Below are 22,247 nucleotides of genomic sequence, written 5' to 3'. Positions count from 1 at the left end.
TTCTGGCTGTGTAAGGAGGGAACAGCAGCAGATAACCAGGGCAAAAGAAGAAACAAGAATGATATCCCCACCTCCCATTATACTTGTACTTTTTCAAAGCAGATCTCTTTTTTGATTTTTAAGTATTAAAGCCTGTATTAAGTCATTCAGTAGAAATTATGGCTAGGATTTCTCAATGACAGAACAGGAGCAGAGCAGAGTAAGAAACAGGCAGACAGAATACAACTGAAAAAGATATAACTCATGATGGATTTCCTAGCAATTGTTTACATTTGTGCATGTTATTTGATTAACATTGTGGCTTAGAAAATGTAATCAAGTAACCATTTTTGAAATTCATTCATTCAACAAACATTTATTGAATATCTACTATGTGCTAAGTATTTGCTAGGTGCTTGGGATACAGAGAGAATGAGGTATTCCTTGCTCTTAGTGAGCTCACAGTCTGGTAGAGGACATAGAAACATAACTGAATCACTACAATACAATGGAGTCGGTGCCAATCAGGGCATATAGAAGGTGCCAGAGGAGCCAAGACAAAGGGGTTTTTAATTAAGCTGAGGGGATCAGGGAAGCTTTCACAGAGAAGGTGACAACTGACCAGACCTGAAGGAGAAACAGGACTTCACCAGGAAGACAAGGGAGGGTGGGGAAAGACATTCTAGGCTGAGGGGACAGCAAGCCAAAAAGCAAGGAAGCGTGATAAAGCATGACATGACAGGGAACCACAGGTAGTCCCATATGGCTGGGATTTCAACTGCACATGAAGAAGTAGTGGAATATGTAGCCAAAAAAAGGAGCATGAAACTAAAGGGTGAAGAGCCTTGTATGTGTGACTAAGAAATTTGGACTTTTCCCTGGAAGTGATGAGAAGGTACTGAATAATCAAAAGCAGGGAGTGAAATGGTCAGATCTGCCTGTTAGATGAGCCTGCATGGATGGTATGGAAGAGAGGTGAGACTAGAGGGAAGGACACCAGTCAAGAGGGGCTCTCACAGCAGTCCACTGAAGGCTCACAGGTGATTCAAAGGCAGTGGGGGTAGAGATGACAGACTAGAGAGATACTTAAGAGGAAGCTTGACAAGACTTGATGAATGATGATACAAAAAGCAAAACTGCCTCAGAAATGAAACAATATTAAAAACATACATTCAGAAAATATAGTCAACAGCCCCAGGCCTCCCTCCCTTTATTTTCCCATTGTCCTCTGAAATCACTGCATCTGCTGAGGATAAATAAAGGAAAGAGAGCCAGGGGGCTTATAGGGTCACACTTCTCTAACTCAGATACCACTAACTTGGAATCTGCAACCATTCAGACAGACTGCCTGTCACTCCTATTGAGTAAGAATTTAACCCTACTTTCTTCCTCTGTGTTATGTCAAGCCTTTAGTCACCAGTGACAGGAATCCAATCTAAAGGCAGTGGCTTCTTCCAATCAAGCACTTGAGGTGCAGTAGACAGCCGCTTACATGGTAGTGTCTGAGAGGCAGCATCATATATGCCCCCCACCCAGGGGCCACAAGGCCTGGAATCCAATCATTAGCGATTCATTCCTTAGAAGAGGCTTTGGTGCCTCTGGACTTCTCTTTTACAAGGCAATGATTCCTGAGATGGGTAGGATATTTAGTCATTCTAAACCAGTGGGCTTTTGGTTGCTCGTAAAGCCTTTTGCTTTGACAGAAAGGATGAAGGTAGAATAAAAGGGCTATGTAGATACCTGTGGAGGAAGGAGATGCAGAAGGGAAGATTGATGGATACGGGAGATAACATTAAGATCTTGCCAAGGAATAGCTCTGTAATCACTCAAGAAACTAAAATTCTTAAAGAATGCCTTCTACTTCAGGTTCCAGCAAACCACAGTTCTACATTCTTCTACTTTAAGTAATTTCTGTATTTTAGGTTTAGAATATGCTACTGAGTAGTGAAGGCATATAGTGACTCGCAATCTTCTCATGAACCTCCTCATACTACTTATGACCAATTATAATCTCAAATGTTATTAATTTGTACATAATATTACCACAACTGTATTTTATGAAACTATTTTATAACTCCAACTTGTCATTCACTCAGTCAGACTGACCTTGTCTTTTGTCATTCCAAATTACGGAGATTTAACTGTATTTGCAGCGTGTTAATCAGTTATGTCACAAGTAACAGAAGATCAAAATTCAGACCCTGAACTTGAAGAGTATCCTATACAGCTCATTAAGGTAAATGAGAGCTGCTTGTGAATACTGGATTATAGAGGTTAGAGCAGAGAACTAAAAAAAAGTGAAACCAAACAAAACTTTAAAAATTACTTACTTCACTTGTTTGGAGGATGGTGAACTTTGGCAGTTTAGTCTTTGAACTGGCTGCACTGGGTTTTCCATCCAAGAGTGTTCCAAATGACAGATTCCCAAAGCTGTTCTCAAATTCAATTGAAGGTTTCAGTGTTGGCGAGATGTCCGGTGCCTGGTCCTGGCCATCCATGGGTCTGACGTATGCAGTTGGCTTTTGCTGCCCCATGCTTGTTTTGCAGTAAAGCCCTGGTGGGAAGTTTTGAACTGAAAGGCCACTGCTAGGAGCTAATAAAGAGGAAGCCACTAGGGGAGACCCAGGTGCTTGCACGGCGAATTCAGATTCTTCTGGTGAATTGGATTGAAAGATTTCTTTGAAAGCATCTTCTCCACTAGACTTAGGGTTACTGTCTTCCTTTGTAGATGGGTTTGACTCTTCAACTTCTCCAGTCTGGGGCTGTTCAGCTGGGTAGACAAAGAAGTCTTCCAGTTTGGCTAGAGACTGGTCCTGTGTCAAAGTCTGCATCTTGTTTGGCTGACCACTGGCCTGGCTTGCCAGTACAGTGCTAGGGTTATGACTATCACGTGACCACTCAGGTTTTGATTTTCTGTTGCTGTGTATTAGAGTTGAATTCAGTATCACAACAGAAGGTGGAGGCATTGGTGCTGAAGGATGGGTATTATCCTGGTGAGGTGGAATTATTCTGTTCTTTTGTTCTGGAAAAAAGCTTGGTTCATTTTTGTTGATGGGATTCTGGGGCACAGAATTCTTTGGAATTCCCACTAGGTGATTCTGATTAGAATGATTAGTTAGCAAATCCTTCATTTCATCATAGTTTCCAAGCGTGTTCTGGACTCGGTTGGCAAGTGCATCACCTTTGTTTGTCTAAAATAACAAAAAGATGGGGGTGGGAGGAGAGAGAATGAATAGGTTTGTGTTTCCTAATGTTAATGTTTCAAACAGATGCCCTACGTAGACTATCATACGGGGTTCTTTAAATATGTCTTGCTGCCATATAATTTCATGCTTTTCATGTGCTATGTAAGAAAAAAAATCAAGAACACTATTGAAAAAGCTTCTGGAATGAGCGGGTATGATTAACATTTTTATACTCCCTAGCCAGTCCTTAAACATGTTCATTGAGAAAAACTTTTAAATTACATCATTTATTAATTTTATTAGAAAAATAACTTATTCTGTGACAGATGAGCTGAATTGCTACATTCTACATTGTGATTAACAACTTCTGCTTACCAATCATTGGAGTTATAATGGAATTTTCTACCTATATAAATTTTTGACATATCAGCCTTTGCACCACATTATACCATGAAAAAGGCTTAGGCTATTGGATAAGAAAATCAGTTAAATTGTGCTACCATGACTATAATAAGTTTAGGAAATGAATGGAATTAAACAACATCTAATTGAGCTAACTCATGACTAAAGTGAATCTGATTCCTTCTAATCAAAGAACTGTATGAATTACTAGTGTTTGCCTGTATATTCTGGAATGACTGTGTTTACATATTGATGATTCATACTCATTTACTTTGAAATGATGCAATTGTTCATCAACAGTGACTCAAGCCCTTCTGTGTCTTTTCAATGATTAAGGAAAATTTATTCAAGTATTTAAACTGTTGTTTAAGTAAACCAAAACAAAGTTATCTTTTCAAAGTGATGTTAGCCTAATGTATAGCAGTTAGAGAGGCAACCAAATCATTTTATGGACAATCAGTATACCAGCTACACCGCCCCCTGTAGGATGTATTTGTTCTATTAAAATGGCTGTGATTGTTTTCAAAATAATTATGCTCCTGCATGGGTTTCTGTAATACAGAAAACAAAGTTATCATGACTAAAAAATGGTGGGTAGCTGTATACTTGGAAATGACTTTGATGAAAGCTCAGTTGTTCACCCCCAAAAGTGGCTTTCTTTATTCTATTTATATGCCAAAGAGGTTATCAAAACAAGCTGCTGAATTCAGAAAGCCAAAGGACCTTTTTGTACCTAGGCTGCACTATCCTGGCCCAAGATGTTGCAATGATAGAAGGCTACCAGTATTCAAGGAGCCATCTGGCAACTGGGCCACTAGATGGGAAAAATACCACCCTATGTGGCTTTCAAGTCCCAGAAGCCATGGGCACATTTTCAATGCACAGGAGGGAGTGACCATCTAACCATTGGTACACTCTCTGCTGAAGACAGTTGTTTAACATCTAAGATTTTTCACATGCCCTTAACACAGCCCAGTCTCCTAGTGTACACAGGGAGTATACCTATCCAGGGCTAGCATCTCAGTCTAAACTTGTTGTTTGGCTGTGTGGTTTCCTCTGTATGTGAAGATGGGAGGATATGCAGATGGATAGAGGGCGAAGTGCCAGAAATGGGTGAAGTCGTCTGGGGAAAGAAAACATAGAATGAGAAGATATGGATTGGCAGAGAACCCTGGGAAGCATCAACCTTTAAGAGACTGAGAGAAGATGAGGAACCAGCAAACGATACCAAGAAGGAACAGAGAGAGAATCAAACCAGTAACCTTGGCCTCATTATTAGCACCATCTCCATATACCGTATAATGTATTTAACTCATACCATGTGTGTGTGAAACCATATGAGACACTTCCAAAGAAATGAGGGCAATAGGAGAAATATAAATTTCAAAGATTAAGGAAAAGTATGCTAAACATATGCTAAGGGAGCTCTGTCAGGGACAGATATTTTTAGAAATCAAATAACTATATGTCAATTTTAGTTTGCTTATCCTCCAATCATATATTGCATCATACGCATCCTTAGTACTGAAGTAGTGATTAAACAATTAACATTCTGTATATCCTCAGCTGAATAATCACTCTGTTTTCAAAAGTACATCTGAAAGATATATTTAAAAGTTATAGATGGGTAGAAGTCACTTTTATTTCCTAAAAGTCTCTAGGTTTGTCATTTTTAATGGCAGGAATTACTTTTTAGCCCAGACAAGAATAAACTCTTTGTATATAGTGGTCTCCTTCAACTGAGTTGCACAATGAACCACATGGACAGCAGCCAAAACCAGGCTCCCTGTTCAATCTCTAAATTTAAAACAAAGAAATTTCATTGTGCTGAGGGTCCAACAAGAATCTGATGCAGGCTTTAAACATTTGTAGGTTGTTTTGGCCTGTCAAACAGATTACCTCTTGGGTCAGATGTTTGCCTCATGAACAGTGATGTCTGGCCATATTCAATGATCTGACCCAACAAGGGAAAACAACACCATTTCACTTCCCGTTGGAATGCCTGCATTTCATTATCTGGCTTTCACAGAAACAGAGCTCTGCAAAATCAGAACTTTGTCCCTAGGTGTCATAGAGACTACTGTAATACCTCCATGCCCTGAGAAGTCATTGTAGTCTCCTTAGGGAAACATAATCAGGACTCAAGAACGTGAAAGCTCATTTGCTTACAAGCAAGCTAGTCAAATTCCTGTTCTTGTTTCAGGAGTAAATAAAAGAGGTTCATCTTGTCCTCAGTAGGGAGAACCTTGCCTACTTTGTAATGTCTCTTCACTGACATTTACTTATAATGATCTGGGTTTCTGAAGCAAGCTTAGATATATTTTTCCATATCTAGGTTTTAAAAATACACTTGAAATTAAAAGAATTTCTAAATTGGCCAATGTCTAAAACTGTGTCTATGTGAACAAAATTAGAGGAAAATTGAAATTTCTCTCAATAAGTCTAGAAAATCAACCTTCTACTACATAGTGTATACTATACTTATGATATCTTTTCTTGAATAAAACTATGAGTTCTTAAAGGTCAGAGACTACATTTCACTTATTTTTATATACCCAAGATTTAGCACCATGTCTTGTGCTTGTCGAGTACTCAATAAATTTTTACAGAATCGAACAGGATAAATTAAAATTCATACCCTGTCTATATCAAAATAAAGAATTTGCAATGGCTGAAGTCAAAGGTACATAATAGAAGGCAAAAATCAGGCTAACTTGGTTACTATGATTGAACATTAAATTGAACTTTGAGTTTCCTGGTAGCTAAGGCAAAAAGGAAAAGCTCGTAGGTTATAGAATTATCTTTCATCGAAAGAAGCATATCCTAATTCATTAAATGAGACAAATGGTTGTCTGATAATAAAATGTAAAAAGGAATTCCTCTCATTGATATGTTTACAAGAACACTTGAGCAATGAAACAATTTTTGGGGCCTCGTTTTCCAAAATGATGCAAATATGTCTTCTTGAGGCTTTTTCTTATGATGACTAACTCAGTGAAAGCATGCCTGCATGTGGACTTAGAGGTCTAGGCTAATACAATCCAGGCGTGCAGCTTTCTTGCACAGTAATGACACAGGAGTGAAGCTGTGATAACCTGGAGAAACAGAGGGATGCCATCTCCCTTAGACTAGTTTCCTCATAGAGCAATTGTCTCAGAAGGACGTGTGACAGGAAATGTATAGCACAGTTCAAGGTTGAGTTCACTGGTGATGCTTTCTGAGTTGCTGATTGAAGGAAGATCCATATGGTTTGCATAACAGATGTTCTGTGGCTACAAGTAGGAATTATTGTAGTAGTTCTTAAGACAGACACTGGTAAATTTGAGACCCTCCTGAGGCGGGGTTATGCACAGAGGACACATGGACACAGAGCCTCAAGAAGTTCACCATTCAACAATCAGCACATAATTAGCAGTCCAGTCCAGGTCGCCAGAGTAAGCACTCTACCTTCCCACCACTGGAGGTGGGTAACTGTCAATCAGTTTTTAAATTTCTCAAGATGGAGATATGAGAACCACTGGATAGAAAACCCAATGGGGCCTGAAATACATTTATACACACCTACACAATGTACTCTCATTATACACCATAGCAACTTCTGATTCATACTAAATGTTCTTTTTCACCCTCCAGAGTCTTAGTAATCCTATTAAGGAGCAAAATATTCTTGGTAATCTTGATTGAACATTATAAACATGACAAAAATGAAATTCAGCCATTTCAATCAATTATATGCTTCTTTCAATTTTGCCAATTCTTTACTTCCCGGTCTAGATAACTGGTTGATTCTTTAAAGGTAACCTCTGCAGCCATTATTTTCTAAGTAATCACAATTTCTCTACCATCAGGAAATGCATTTTCCAAGTATTTTCAGGCATAAATTACATGTCTGGTTTGTGGCTCATGACTAACAGCATTCCCTCATTTAAGCTTTTTTGCCTCTCATTACTTCAGGAAATGCAAACTTCCCTCAGTTTGTTTCTAATGCTATCTACAAATCAGTAGTATAATTTCATTGCATGCAAGACTAATGTGCTAGGAGGCTATTGTACCATAGTATTTCTTTTTAATACAAGTAGCAAAATAATTTAAGTTTTGAAGCTCATTTTTTTCTTTTATTTTACTGTGGCTAACATGTGATTTAGTAATTTGTCTTTTTCTAATTCTAGTATTTTTGCAGTTAATCTCTCTAAGCTCTAAGTTTCTATTTCCTTCTTTACTCTAATTATAATAACAATAATACCTGAATTTGTATAGCACCTTACAGATTTCAAAGCAAGGTTTGCCAGGTTATTTCATTTGATCCTTAAAACAACCACGTGAGTCAGCAGAGTAGCTCTGACCTCCATCTGGCCTCTACCTCTGTGTGCCCCAACACAAATGACCTTGGGTAAGCCATTTAATAATCCTCTCTGCACCTCAGTTTCCTCATTCTTATTGGGCTATGAAGAGCCATAAAATGTTACTATTCTTATTAATTACTATGATTCAATCCAGAAAGGAAAAAGAAAACCTATGGATCAGAGAAAGGGAGTTTCTTGTCCACCATCACCCAGCAGGTAAGCTTATCAAGTCTTCTGACTTCCTGTCAGAGGATAAACAACTTCCTGTTTCAAATATGGAATCATGCAGAACTGGATGCAAGCTCTAAATTCGCCATGTATAAGGATATGAAAATGCAAAGAAGCCATCTCGCTTCTCTGAGTTAAAATTCCTCATGGAAAACATGGGAAAGTTGCACACCCCGGTTGTTATAAGGACTAAATGAGCACACACATTGTTATAAAGACTAAATGAGCACACACATAAAACTCTAGCACAGTGCCTAGCAGACAGTAAGCTGGCATGCACTTGTTACATGCCAGTTCCTCACCAAACTTAGTGCACTAACCTAGACAAGTCAAATGGCTTCATATTTTTCAGGCACATTTGAAGACATCCTTCTCAAAAGGATAACACAAACTCCAATTTGAAAATCATATGCTACAAAAGTAGCCCAAGAGAGAAGTTCCCTATCACCAACCAAGTCTAGGAGTGGTCAACATTCTCTCCATTCTAGCAGTGGTAGAGGCAAAGAAAAGAAGGGAAAGAAATTAGCCAGGAACATGAGAGATCATCATTTATCTTTCTGCCAAGAAAGGATAATAGGTCATAGAGATCAGTGTTCATGTTGGCTAATTTATGAACCACTGGGGCTGTTGAACAGATGACTGGACCTTGTTTTAGGCTTCAGGGTAGCAAGAACTTTCCTGAAAGTCCTGACCCACCATCAGGCATGTTTATTCTAAATTTGATAAGCACTCCCACTGCCACCTTAGGGAAGAGCTGTGGTATGTCCTCGTTTCTACCAGTGGACCATGTGCCAGCTCTAGGGCTCCCATGACCACTGGCATGTCCAGATACTCCAAGGGTATCCAGCCCAGTCTTGGTCTGGGGAGCCTTATGGAGGTGCAACATCAGTTCTAGTACTCTGTTACTCCTCATTGTTCTCCCAGGGAACCCTGAATGTGGATGCAGCTCAAGACAACAACCAATCATCAAAGCAAGGGTGAAAGAAAAATAATTATTAGGTCATCAATCACTAGCATTATTCTTTTCCTTCACAGTTTTGACTTAAGAACAAAGGTTTTGGCCGGGTGTAGTGGCTCACGCCTGTAATCCCAGCACTTTGGGAGGTCAAGGTGGGCAATCACCTGAGGCCAGGAGTTTGAGACCAGCCTTGTCAACATGGTGAAACCCCATCTCTACTAAGAATACAAAAATTAGCCAGGCATGGTGAGGCACACCTGTAATTCCAGCTACTTGGGAGGCTGAGGCAGGAGAATCACTTGAACATGGGAGGCAGAGGCTGCAGTGAGTCGCACTGCACTCTAGACTGGGCGATAGAGCGAGACTCCATCTCAGAAAAAAAAAAAAAAAAAGAACAAGGTTTTTCCCCAACAGGAAGCACAGAGGTAACAAGCTACTAATCACACAATAGGCCCTGCCCCACACTATACTAAATCTTCCCATCTATGTCCCTACTTGATGTACCCTTGTAATATCAAGACAGATGGCTTTTGAAACTTCTGAAAATGTTGATAACAGATTTTTTTCAACTGCCTACTCAAAAAGACACTGCTAACATTTAAAAAATGGATCTATATAACAGGCCTTGTGAAAAGATGGCATTTACCTTAAAGGTACAAGACCATCAATTCATTGTGATTTAAAATTATGAAGGGAGAATAAATCAAGAGTTCTTCACCTCATTATAGTGTTGAGGATAGTGTGGATATTGGATTTTAAGAATAAACCTTTTGAGTAAAGCTCATTTTTCTAACCCATCCAAAGATAACATGCAAAACTTATCTCCTTGTTCCTTCTTCAGCTTGAGAAAGGATAAGACAACTACCATGCTTTGACCTCTCTTCCATTTTCTGCAGAAATGACACTGATTGGGAAAAGAAACAGACATCTCCATTGACATTCTGATGAAGTCTTCAGGAGCTCCATTTTCTGCCCTGATTTCTTACACTTCCCCAATCTTCCTTCCCCTCTCCTGCTTTGTTCTCATTCTAATGTTCTGTTCCCACCTTCCACTCCATAGCTCATGATTCCTCAACTACTCTCCATCTTGTATTATTTTTAATCTCCTCCGGGACCTTGCTCAACTTAGCCTCACCCTTCTCTCCTGTATCTTCCCCCTTCTCATTCACCATTGAAGTTATTTGCTTCCCATCAATCTCTAAACATGTTCATGTTTATCTCATTTTTCTAAAAAGCTTCCCTTTATATAATTCCTCCCTTTACTTTCTAATGTATCTTTCTTTCTTTTTTCCTCCAGGCAAAACATTTCTGCAAGATCATATCTACATTGACTGTCTCACTTTCTTTACTTAACCACTTCCCATTTATTCTCCAACCCCTGGCAGTTTGGCATCCCACAATGACCATTGTCATCAACAAATAAAACAACTCTCTGTAAGGTCACCAATTACTCCTTAACTGCCAAATCCAAACAGCCACTTTAAAGTTCTTACCTTTCCTAACCTCTCTGAGGCACAGCAAATCCTTCCTCTATAAAATCCTTTGTTCCCTAGGTTTCTATTAAATGTTTTTTTCCTAGTTCTCTTCCTACCACTCTGATCATTCCTTCGGAGTTTCCTTTCCTGGCCTCTGCTTTCACCACCTCTTTTACCCCTTAAATGGTGCTACTCCCAAGAATTGTTTGTCCTCCTTTTTACTCCATAATCTCTTCAGTGATGGTAGGCATTCTCACAGCTTCCACTGATACCTATAAGACAATAACACCTAAACTTCTCCCTTGACCACTCCCATGAGTTTCAGACCCATATATCCAAGCCTTCTGGATGGCTCTCTCCTGATATCTCTCTAGCATCTCAAAGCCAACACGCTCAAAACTAAATTAATTATTTTTTCTCTACAAGCACCAATCATGTTCTCCTCCTGAACAACTTGTTCATGATACCACCACCCTCTCAAATAAAAAACTTGGGAACCATTAATTCTTATTCCATACTCCCCACATGCAATTAGACACCCAATTCCATAATTTCAACTTCTTTACTCTACCTTAAATCATTCCTGACATAAGCTCCCCTCATCAATTACAATAGCTTCTTTATCTTTCCTTAGTTTCCCCTTCCTCCAACCCACTGTCCACACTGCCCAACATCATCATTCTAAACTGTTCATTTGTCCTGGCCATACCATGACTTAAATATTTGTAATGATTTTTTTCATCATGTAAAAAATTATGTTCAAACCCTTTATAATGAGTTTGAATACAAAGTCTTCGCTGATCTTTCCCTTGCTATCTCTCTGTGACCACGCAGGCATGCCATCACTGGTTCAAATGATCTCTGCCACTCGACTAGGAACTCCTTGCAAACAGAGACTATGCTATTTCTCTTTGTACACTGGTGTAAGGCAGTGACAAGCACATAGTAGGCCTTCATAAATGTTTGTTAAACCAATTATATATCTAAATATATACCTTCAAAGTAGTATACAAATTAACCTGTTGATATGGGAACACTGCTTTTTTAGGGATCATACTATTACTGACAGATTGAAAACCAGTAGCTTAGGTGACCTAAGTTTCTTCATCAGGCTTACCAAACTTGAAAGTTCCTGCAGTGTCTCAATCAAGAGTTGCTTACTTGCTTTGAACAAGGTAACAAGACCCTAGTCTCACCAGTCACCAATCCAAATAGCTTACTCTCTACCCCGAAGTAGTATCTGGGCCTATGCTGTCTTCCTTAAGAACTTTCCGTTTCCAGAAGTCACTGTCCCTTAAAGGGTACTCTTCTAAAATCACAGCTCTTGAAAATTTTCTCTATTGTTGTATTTCTTACATCATTTTTGTTTTATTACAGAAAATTACACAGCTACTACATTTCAATAAAAACCAACCAGCTGCCAGCAATTCAATAAGATTCTTCCATCATAATCTCTTCCCAGTCGCCTCTCATCTCTACCCCAAATAGGAAGTTCAGAAGCAGTCATTGTAAAATCAATACTTGTAGACACAGCAGTTTGATGATTATTGGAGCTACACACTAGCCAGAATATCACTAGAAATTCAACCTAGCTATACTACTCCCCTCTGGTTGAGACAATCTTCTAACCCATGATTATTAACCACCAGGAAAAATGATTGGCTTCTTTCCTTTATTCTAGAACAATGATTTTCAAAGAGCACTCAAACCACTGAAGAGCTGCTAACAACCTAAAATGGAAAAGAAAAACAGTGGCCTTGCAATGGATGACACTGATTGGGAAAAGAAACAGACATCTCCATTGACATTCTGATGAAGTCTTCAGGAGCTGCCTACTGACAATCACGGCAGTAGAAAGTGTCAAGGGGGCATTCCTTGCTGTAGGAAGTGTTGGGCAGAGAGGGGCTCATTGGAAACAGGAAGTCTCACAAGTCTCTCTTCAACCATACTGTGCTCCCGAAAGAAGATGAAATTTGTTTCTGAAGACTTCGTCAGAAACTTACAGTTGCCTCAAATACAGTGTATGTACAAATTTCACTTGTAAAATATATTCCCCTGGAAATGAGTTGGGTGCTTTAAACACAAATTAAATGTTGATTAGTGAGTTCAAAAATGCAACAAGCAACCATTTTCCAGAAAGAAAAATTACATACATATTCAGCTACCTTGTATGGCTCCCCAAAAAGATCAAAGCCTGAAGAAAAGAGATCGTCTTCTTGCTGGACTTCTTGATTCCTCCGCTCCCATTCCCTTTTTTTAAGTGCACTACGGTCTTGTTCATAGTGACTGATATGAAAAGGAAAAGACAAAAAGAGAAAAAGATTAATGAATCATGCAAGTCATTTAAATTTTCCTTGCTGTCAATAATAAGAAAAAAATTCAAGTCAACTTGCTGCCCAAGTTGACACTGCATAGAGAGCAGATAATCCTTTTCATTACACCTATTGAGTTTAAGATCCTGACCAGCTCTTCAGAATAAAGAAGAAAACAAAAACTTGCTTATTTGAAATGATATTCATGACAAGCAAGTAAAGCAAAATTCTCTTCCCTTGTCCTTGTTTGATTATTATAAGCAATTACATACTCCCCAAAAGTCAGTCCACAGTGCAGTAAAGTACTTAATTAAAGTTACATTGTGTTGGCCAACTACCTAGGGCTCAGAATCCGCAGATGTCACAAAGTCCTAAGGGAAAGGAATTATCAAAGTATGGAGCTGAAGATAAATTGGAATTCTGTCCTGAGCCCATAGCCAAAGTGAGCTTGTTTTAATGAACTCACAAGAGAACTTAAGGGCATTTTCGGAAGTCCACAAAAAAAAAATCACCAAATCACCTACACTTCTTTTTGTTTGGTTGTTGTGGTGTTGGTCTTCTCACAGTTTTCTTCAAAGGTGAATGGAAGCCTTTTTGGGAAACTCTTCACAAAAAAAAAAGGGGTCTGACTTGAATAACAAATGACTAACTATGGATGAAAAAAAGGAGGTGTCAAAAGCCTTTAATGACATCAATGAACAAATGTTTTATAAAGACTAACTGTGACTCTCATCACATTTCAGGCCTTCCCGTTGGAGGATAAAAAGCTTCTAAACAATATTTAAGATCTATTCCAGGCCTTTTGGTTTTATGGAATGGAATGCTTCCTTACTAAGAAAACAATTATTTTCTTCATCATGAAGACTGCAAATTAAACCATAATCTATAAGTCTCGTAGTGGTGTATCTTATTTTATTCATTGGGCTTTTTTCATGCTTTTGATGTTAACCTTACTCGAAGTGAGTATATATACACTGAGCAAATTTAAATTACATAAATGTACATAAAATGCCTAGCAGGTGTTGGATAAATGTTGGTTTCCTTCCCCATGTTAATATTCCCATGTTAAGACTTAATTAGATAATTGGCATGCAAATGAACATAATAGCTAAAGGAATTACAAGAGATCTACTGATATAAAACTACAGTTGACAGGCTTTGACTATATCCGAAACCTTAATACCTGTCATTGGTAGGCTAGTTTGCTCAAAGTAAGAACCTAGAACATAAACTATCTGTGCAGCTTAACTAGATGTTGATAAACATGGAGTGTACAATGCCACTACACTTAATCATCCACTTTTCTTCACAGGAATCCTTGAATGGTCACATTCAAAGTGACTTTGATAACTTTATCTCCTGGATAAAGAACACTCATTTCTCCATGAAAAAACAGCAACAACATTTATAGGATGTTTAAATGCACATTATACTTTCATAATACAAACAACATCAGATACATTAAAGCTCACCAGACCATTCATGAGTATATTCAGCAAATGTTATCACTGTCTGAGTAAAGCAAAGAAAACCTTCAGAGTTCTACCCAAAGCCAGGGCCCCACATCTAGGCCTCGCCTGGTCAAGGAAGATATCAAGTCCAGATATTGGAAGCCAGCCTAACATTTGTAGTCTCAGATGCCCTCCATAGGTATTAGATTTTCTAGCATCATCTTTCATTTCCATTCACAAGTTGAACTCAGAACCCCAAACAATTGCTGTGTGTCTCAATGTCTCCATGTTTGAGACGGACATGGAAACAATGAGGCACAGTAACATCTTCAGTCCGTTAAGTGTGGCGCTTGTGACTGTACCTCAACGCCATAAATTGGCTGTGTGTAATCCAATCCCATCAATTTGTCCAAATGTAAGAAAGACTGGGTGTTACGGGGTGGGTAGAGTAACAAGTTAAAGCAATATTTAGTGAGGGCAGGGTTGTTACAAAGGAGAAGGACACTTAATTTCTTTGCTTTCCATAGCAGATTAGTATCTACACACAAACAAGAACCAAAGTCTTTTCCTTCTGAGTAATGCGAGCAGGATGTCAGTTTTCTAGCTATCTGTTCATTTCGTGCACCTGACAGCTCAGAATGACAGGCCCATAGATCACATTTAATTCTCCCATGAAGAGAACTGAAGTGATTTGGTCTCTTGGCTTTGCAAACTACCTTCCTTCTCCTCCGAGGGAAAGATATAATTAAAACCCTGAAGGAAAAAGAAAGGAGAAGGAGAAGAAAAGGAAACGTGCTTCAACTTGCATGACAACCTTTCAAATGATCAGCAGTAAGGGCACTTTCCGTGCTTTAGCCCTGGCTTTGATTTGTTAGGAGGCTCTTGGCTGCATTTTGCATCAGTTCATTAGCTACCAAATTCCAGACACAAATTTGAATAGCAGATTGAGTGTGCACGCGGGTGTTATCTGTTGCAAGCAAAACTGCCTGCTGCATTTTTTAACACATCCAACAAAGAACAGTTAATTCTCATATCTCTGGCAAGAATGAATTTAATCTCTACAGAGCTCCACTGTTCTTGGAAGGCAACCAAATATCTCCAACTTTTTCCTTTCTTGCTCAGCATGGCGTTGTATTGAAGGCTTCACACAGTGAGGTCTAATGAGTAATGAACTACATGGTGATGAGGCTTTCAGTTTATAACGTCACTGATTTCTGACTGAAACCAACATTACTAATTTGAAGCACCAGCTAATTAAAACCACAGCTCTGTATTTAGCCTCTTGTTATACCTACTGCAGTTTACAATTATGAGGACCTCTTTATCTAGTCAATTAAATTTCTTATGATTCAGGCAAGTTGTGTTTGAACCTGTGAGCCCTGCAGAGGCTGCAGGAAAGTATATGCCTGTCCCCTGATAATTCGATATATCTTTATACACCCAGGCCTGCTTTCCAAAGGAAAAAGAGCGCCATAGCCCACGAAGAAATGCTCAAGCCAAAATCCTGAATTAATCATCATATCATCGGTATGAACAATTCAAGTTTATTCTCAGTGATGAAGAGAGGATGAATTGATCTTATCAATCAGCATGAAAACCCATGTTCATACTGAGAAGTTAAGCCAAAAAGCTCAACTCAAGGATTCATCACTCTTAGCAAGTTAGGATATTTTTCCAACTTTTTTCTCCTGGATATAATAAAATTGGTCACATTATGATAATATAAAAACTGACCACTCAAAACCAAATTTACTATGAATTAACCAAAGGCCTTAGGTTTCTCTCTCTCCAGGTTACCTTTTTGGAATCGCTATTTCATTGATATCCACACTAGCTGACTGGAAAAGGTCAGAAAGAAGAATAAGTTCCATTTAACTACTTTGTTATTCGCCCTGGTGTAAGGCATGATGGTGAGAAGCTTCTCTCTATCATAGGATTTTTTTTCTTTTCTTTTTTTTATTTTTAGACGGAGTTTTCCCTCTTGTCGACTAGGCTGGAGTGCAATGGCGTAATCTCAGCTCACCGCAACATCCACCTCCCGGGTTCAAGTGATTCTCCTGCCTCAGCCTCCCAAGTAGCTGGGATTACAGGCACCAGCCACCACGCCCGGCTAATTTTTTGTATTTTTAGTAGAGGTGGGGTTTTGCCATGTTGGCCAGGCTGGTCTCGAACTCCTGACCTCAGGTGATCCACCTGTCTCAGCCTCCCAAAGTGCTGGGATTACAGGCATGAGCCACTGCACCCAGCCCAGGATTTTTATATTAGCTGTGTTTCACCCACCTGTGTGCTTCCCTGGCCACCACAAACAGAGGAACTGCCCTCATTTACAAAAGAGGAAACTAAGGCCCTCCTAAAATGAACAGAGGGAGCTTCCTCAAGCCATCATCAAGCTAGTGGCAAAGGAAGATCTGAATCTGTTTCTTCCATGTTCAAGTTCAAGTAATATCTTCTCCTAGCCTTCTCCTTCTCTCAGACACTTGAAACTTATCTTGTATGTAGATAACTCTCATTTTGCTCATTAAAAGCCTCAGGTACATTGGTGGGACATGTAGATTCTGTGAGATCTAGAAAGTTCAATTATGCCATCTTCATTAGCACACAGTGGTAGCCCATGCAGGCTGACAATGCAGGCTAGTCTTTTACAACAGACACTGTTTAAAACAGGAAGAGAGTTTAGCAATCATCTAGTTGCAGTGCCCTCATTTTACAGATGAGGAAATAGAACTAAGGTAAGGTAATGGGCCTCACAGCGGGTTTGTCAGAGAACTAGGAGGCTGGAACTCAGGCTTTCACATTCTCAAGCTACATGGTTTGTCCCTTCTGCCTCCTGTGTTTCCATCACACTTCAGAATGAAGATGAGTTTCACATGCACTCCACTGGTCACCTTTCCTTAGGACTGCATTTTATTAGAAATTGGCAGTAGGGAAAAACTTTAGGGATTTAATTTGGATTCGAGTATAGATAAACCACTAGTTTCCTTATATCAAAATGTACAGACCCTAAAGGGATTATAAAAATTAACTGCATCTGTGGGGAAGAGGCTGGGCGAGGGAGAGTAAAAACCAGTTTCAGTCCATTTGGTTCATATATTTCATGAAGTTAATACTCATTGTTTACCTAATTTGGTTATTTTACAAAGCCACTTGGGGAAACTTTAAAAAATTGATATTTTAAAATGATAAATTTGTTTTAAAATACTGCTAATATATGATTTACTGTAGTAATGGGGTACATGAAGGTAAATAATTCAGCCTCACTTGTTTTCCAGTCCAACTACACTAAATACCTTTATTTGGCTAATATCTTTGCAAAAGCATAAAAATACATATTTAATCCACTCAAAGGACAATCATAAGCTATCACTCACTTCCTGTGGTTCTTCTGAATGAACCCCTGCCTTCTATAACATGTATAGATATTTATCCATATTATATGTTCCAGAGTGTCAGGTGATACTTTTTCTATACCCACTCCTATTTTGAATTTGACACTGATCTAATCTCTACATAACTTCTTTTTGTTAAGAAAAGAAAATCTCTGCTATCCAATACCTTCAAACTTAACCCACATTATGTAAAGTGCTAAATTCAAAACTATAAAAACAGCTCAAAACAGGCCATCATTATTTTACACATATAGAGTAAAAACACAAGAACCTTGGATCTGGAGGTGTGCAAAAGAATAGGAGGTAAGCGGCCTTGGAAAGGAATTTCTAAAACCAGTAGAACCTCCTCAGCCATATTTAATGGTGAGACTCATGAGGAACTCAGCATACCACCACTCTCTTCAGCAAATGAACTATCTCCCTGCAAACACTGTCTCTCATGAAAAATAATCAAGAAGAGAATGAAAAGGTGAGAAACACACAAGTTTTCAGCTCTAGACAGCTGCCCATCTGATCATTCCAATTTGTTTTTGATTTTCCTTTAAATCTGTGGTTTTTAAATTATGTAGACATCAATAGTCCAGAAGTCCTGGCAGAAACAGGCTTAATATTTCAATGTAGGAGCATCTTGGGACTACCTCATCCCCTCCATTTCTGAAAATGGAAGCAAAGATTCAGCCCATCTGCAAAGCCTGTCTAATCATCCTCCAATTAAGTCAGGCAGACCCCCCAACAGCCATCCCTCCTACCTTGTTTCTGTATCCCCTGCTTTGCTCCTTTTCTAGTCCTCTCTTTTCATTAATAACAGCTTGATTGAGATATAACTAGTATAGCATACAATTTCACCCATTTAAAGTGTACAATTCAGTGGTTTTTAGCATATTCACAGAGTCTTGAAACCATCACCATGATATAATGTTAGAATATTTTCATCAACTCAAAAAGAGGCTCTGTACACTTTTAGGTATCATCCTGTCCTGCAATCCTACCATCCAGCTCAGCCCTAAGCAACCACTAATCTACTTTCTCTCTGAATGAATTTGCCACTTCTAGATACTTCACATACATGGAATTATGCAACATGTGGTTTTTTGTGCATGGCCTCTTTCACTGAGCATACTGTTTTCAACGTACATCCACACTGTAGCATGGGTCAGGACTTCGTTTCTTTTTATAGTTAAATAATATTCCACTGTATGGATATTCCTGGTCCTATGATATACTGTGCTCATTAAGAGGGCTCAATCTTGTTTTTTTCTAATGATTTAACCAGGATTCTCTAAGTCTCCCATTAGACTTTTCCCTCTTTAAGGTCAGAGGTTTTTAAGTCACTGCATCCTCCAACTGAACATGAATAACCTTTCTGTACATACATAAGCAATGGTCAATGCAAATGTCATAAGGAAAACATATTTGCTTTTTTGAAAAAAAGTGTGTGGCTTAGGCTTTGGACAAAATTATTTTGACTGGCCTACCAAACACTCAAGAAGACGTTGTCATCTCTCTAACAAATACCAAATACTCAAGCTGCAAAGATAATTTAATACACTTGGGAACGGTAAAAACCTAACCTGATGCCAATCAAAGAAACAGATTCTGTTGTTCCCAGGTAGAAAGCTTTAAGGAATTTTACAATGTGTCCAAAAAAGATGGCATCCAGATTCAGATGATCTGGGACAGGCTCTGTCTCTTTCACTTACAAGTTTCTTGTTCATTAATAAATTGCTTTACATTTAAAGCCTCCGTTTCCTCCTTTGTACATGAAAATAAACTTTATGTCTTCTCTGCATGCAGTTAGTGTAAAGATTACGTATGATAGTTATCAAAAAAGGCTTCTGTAAACTACTAATGACTGCTCACATTTAACAGATAAGATGACTGACACCCTGATAAAGCGATATGTAAATCTCTTTATAGCTTTTGGGTCCTCTTTACTCTGTAAAAACACAGCAAAATTTCATGGTTGCTGAAGTCTGAAGTCTTTCTAGTAACAGATTAAGTTAATTTCATTAGATATCCTTTACGAATTTTTCTCTATAGACTCAGATATGACCTTTGAGACAGAGACACTAAGTTGGTCAATTTAAAAATGGAATTCACAAATTAATAATGACTTGAAATTTAAAATAATAACTTTTTAAATGTTTCTAAATATTTCTTCTATCACTTGGTTCACAATTTTGGCTGCCCATCGGAATCATCCAGAAAAGATTTTATAAATCTCCAGGCTCAGGGCCTACATTAGACCAACTGCATCAGGATCTCACAGTGAGTCCCAGGCATCACATGGAAAATAACTCCTGGTCTTTATATTAATAGATGAATTTCTTTATTTGACCCATTTGGGCATATCAAAATCTGACAAACTTAACCTGAAGAGATCATTTGTCTCTTTATTTCATGAAGGAAAATCAAGGACCAAACACCTTTAGGAACTAATGTATTCTACTATGTAGAAATATACATTGCTGGTATATGTTGGGAAAAGTGCCTTGAAGGTGAAAGCAGTTATTATAAGAATAGACTTGTGCAGAAGAACAACAATAACACTAATAATTACTATCTGTTGATTCCTTGTTTATGCCAGCCACTGTTCCAGGACTTTTATGAGTATTATCTTATTTAATCCTCAAAAAACTCTGAAGTGGTATACCATCCTCATTTTGCGGATGAGGAAACTGAGATACATGAGACACAGGGAGGTTAACGTGCTCAACACCATACAATTAGTCAGTGGTACAAAAACACAGTAACCGCTGGGGCTGTGAGAATCCAGAGGCCACCCTCTTGGTCATAAAGATTCTAGTCTTACTCACAGAAGAGAAGGGCACTCTATTCACAGAGAGGCACATCCACATATTTAAGCTCTGCTCACACAACATGCACAGTGCAATTGATCCAGAAGGTATGTCTAAAATCTTAACTATCTTCAGAATATCTCGGCTTCTCAGGGGCTATTAGAGCATGGTTTACATTCTTCTCAGAAAAGCAAGCATAGGTAGACACTCAAATGGATATTGATTGTCAAAAATATTGTAAGAGTGCACTAAAACTCCATTTTCAGGGGATTCCATTTTAATGGAAATGCCACTTTTATACAGAATGACCATGACTCTAGCAACCCAAAGGTTCCCATCTGCCTGCAGCAGTATTCAGCATATCAACCACTTTGTATGCCAATTAAATGTCCTCTGAAAGCAACCTCTCCAGTGAAATTAAATTCTTTTGTCCTCATACACTGTAACTGTTGGCTAAGAGATACGGTCCAATATCCCTGACTGCTTGAGACGGGTGCCTATCTCCTCAACAAGTGTTACTTCCCTTCTCCCCCAAGCAGCTCAGAACGTGTCAGTTATCCCTTTACAACTATGGAATGTCTGATTTTATCTCCTTGAATCTCATGTCAAGCACATCCTTGTCCTCTTCCATATGCACATACCCTACTACAGCTCTATTGCACAATAGATATCTAAGGATCCCTGAGTTTTTTTTCTGCTCTTATAACATGCTCTTAGATTACATGTCTGATTTCCATTTTTATAGAAAATCATTTTAAAATAACTTTAGTTCTGACCTATTAATTAAAAATGAGGCTTCACTATCACTTCATATGGCTCATTGACCCATTTGTAACAGAAACCAGTGCCTTACAAGTGCCTCACACTCAACATGGCCAAACCAAGAGAGCTGCAAACAACTGCATGACTTGGAAGCTTATAAAAATACTTCCTGAAGACTAGTAGGGGCCTTGAATGGATGTCAAAAACCAAGCAAATATGTAATCGGATAGTGAATATAGCAAATGTATTCATTTATATTTTATGACTTTTGAATATGATCAAAAATTTAAACTACTGTACATAAAAATCAAATTGATATAAAACATTCCCGCTTCCACTCTTGTCAGCATCCACCCTGTTCCCCATTGCCAATCAGAGGTAACAATTTTTTACATATTTCCTGTTTCTTCATGTTTCTTCCAATATTTCTTCATTCACTCTTTACTGTCAATTTGAACCAATGTCATTTATAATTCCCTATCTAAATCAATCAAAGTTGATACTAATGCTGAGCTTTAAAAGTTACTAGATCTAATTCTTGATTTACTTCAGGAGGATGCTTTCCACAACCAGAAATGGTCCCATGGATTTACGAGAAAGGAAGCAGAGAGGCAGTGACAAGCTTAGAATACTTGTGATGGCTCTAAAGTACTTCATGGTTTATTTGAATTCTGGCTTGAGGCAAGGTTCAGTTTATGGAATCTGTGGTGCTGCTCAGGAGTACACAGTTGATGTCATCAATGAGGTCTTCCTTCTCCTCTTCCTTCACCTCCTCCTTTTCCTCTTTCCTCAGGCCTGCCTGCCCTAGTGAGGCAGGCATAGTAACCCTGCTCAGTGGCCCAAGGCTTAGCTTGGCCCTCTGTTCTTGATGAGCCCTTGTCCTGTCCCAATGTGTCCTGGCTTCATCCCATGCACCACGTCCCAAGCTCCATACCAGTTTCTTCTGCAGCCAACTTACACAGAACAGC

At 38.7% G+C, this 22,247-nt stretch overlaps 1 protein-coding gene across 6 annotated transcripts in view; it reads right to left on the bottom strand.

Moving 5' to 3' along the window:
• The window catches only part of AFF2 (ALF transcription elongation factor 2), a 509,233-nt gene that overhangs the window by 348,377 nt on the left and 138,609 nt on the right, over positions 1-22,247 (bottom strand). For 3 of the 6 annotated variants that reach the window (XM_055267794.2, XM_055267797.2, XM_063634721.1), the window contains exons 2-3: positions 12,724-12,856; positions 2,310-3,170 (exon numbers count right to left, since the gene is read on the bottom strand). In XM_055267794.2, coding sequence (XP_055123769.1) covers positions 2,310-3,170; positions 12,724-12,856 — 994 coding nt within the window. The remainder of the gene's footprint in view (positions 1-2,309; positions 3,171-12,723; positions 12,857-22,247) is intronic. The other 3 variants (XM_055267796.2, XM_055267798.2, XM_055267799.2) reach the window with 1 other exon arrangement.

This window comes from Symphalangus syndactylus, chromosome X, assembly GCF_028878055.3.
Source record: "Symphalangus syndactylus isolate Jambi chromosome X, NHGRI_mSymSyn1-v2.1_pri, whole genome shotgun sequence".
In the NCBI taxonomy this organism is placed as follows: domain Eukaryota; kingdom Metazoa; phylum Chordata; class Mammalia; order Primates; family Hylobatidae; genus Symphalangus; species Symphalangus syndactylus.
The sequence above is the reverse complement of the archived record's forward strand: the minus strand, read 5'-3'. Positions and strand labels throughout refer to the sequence as shown.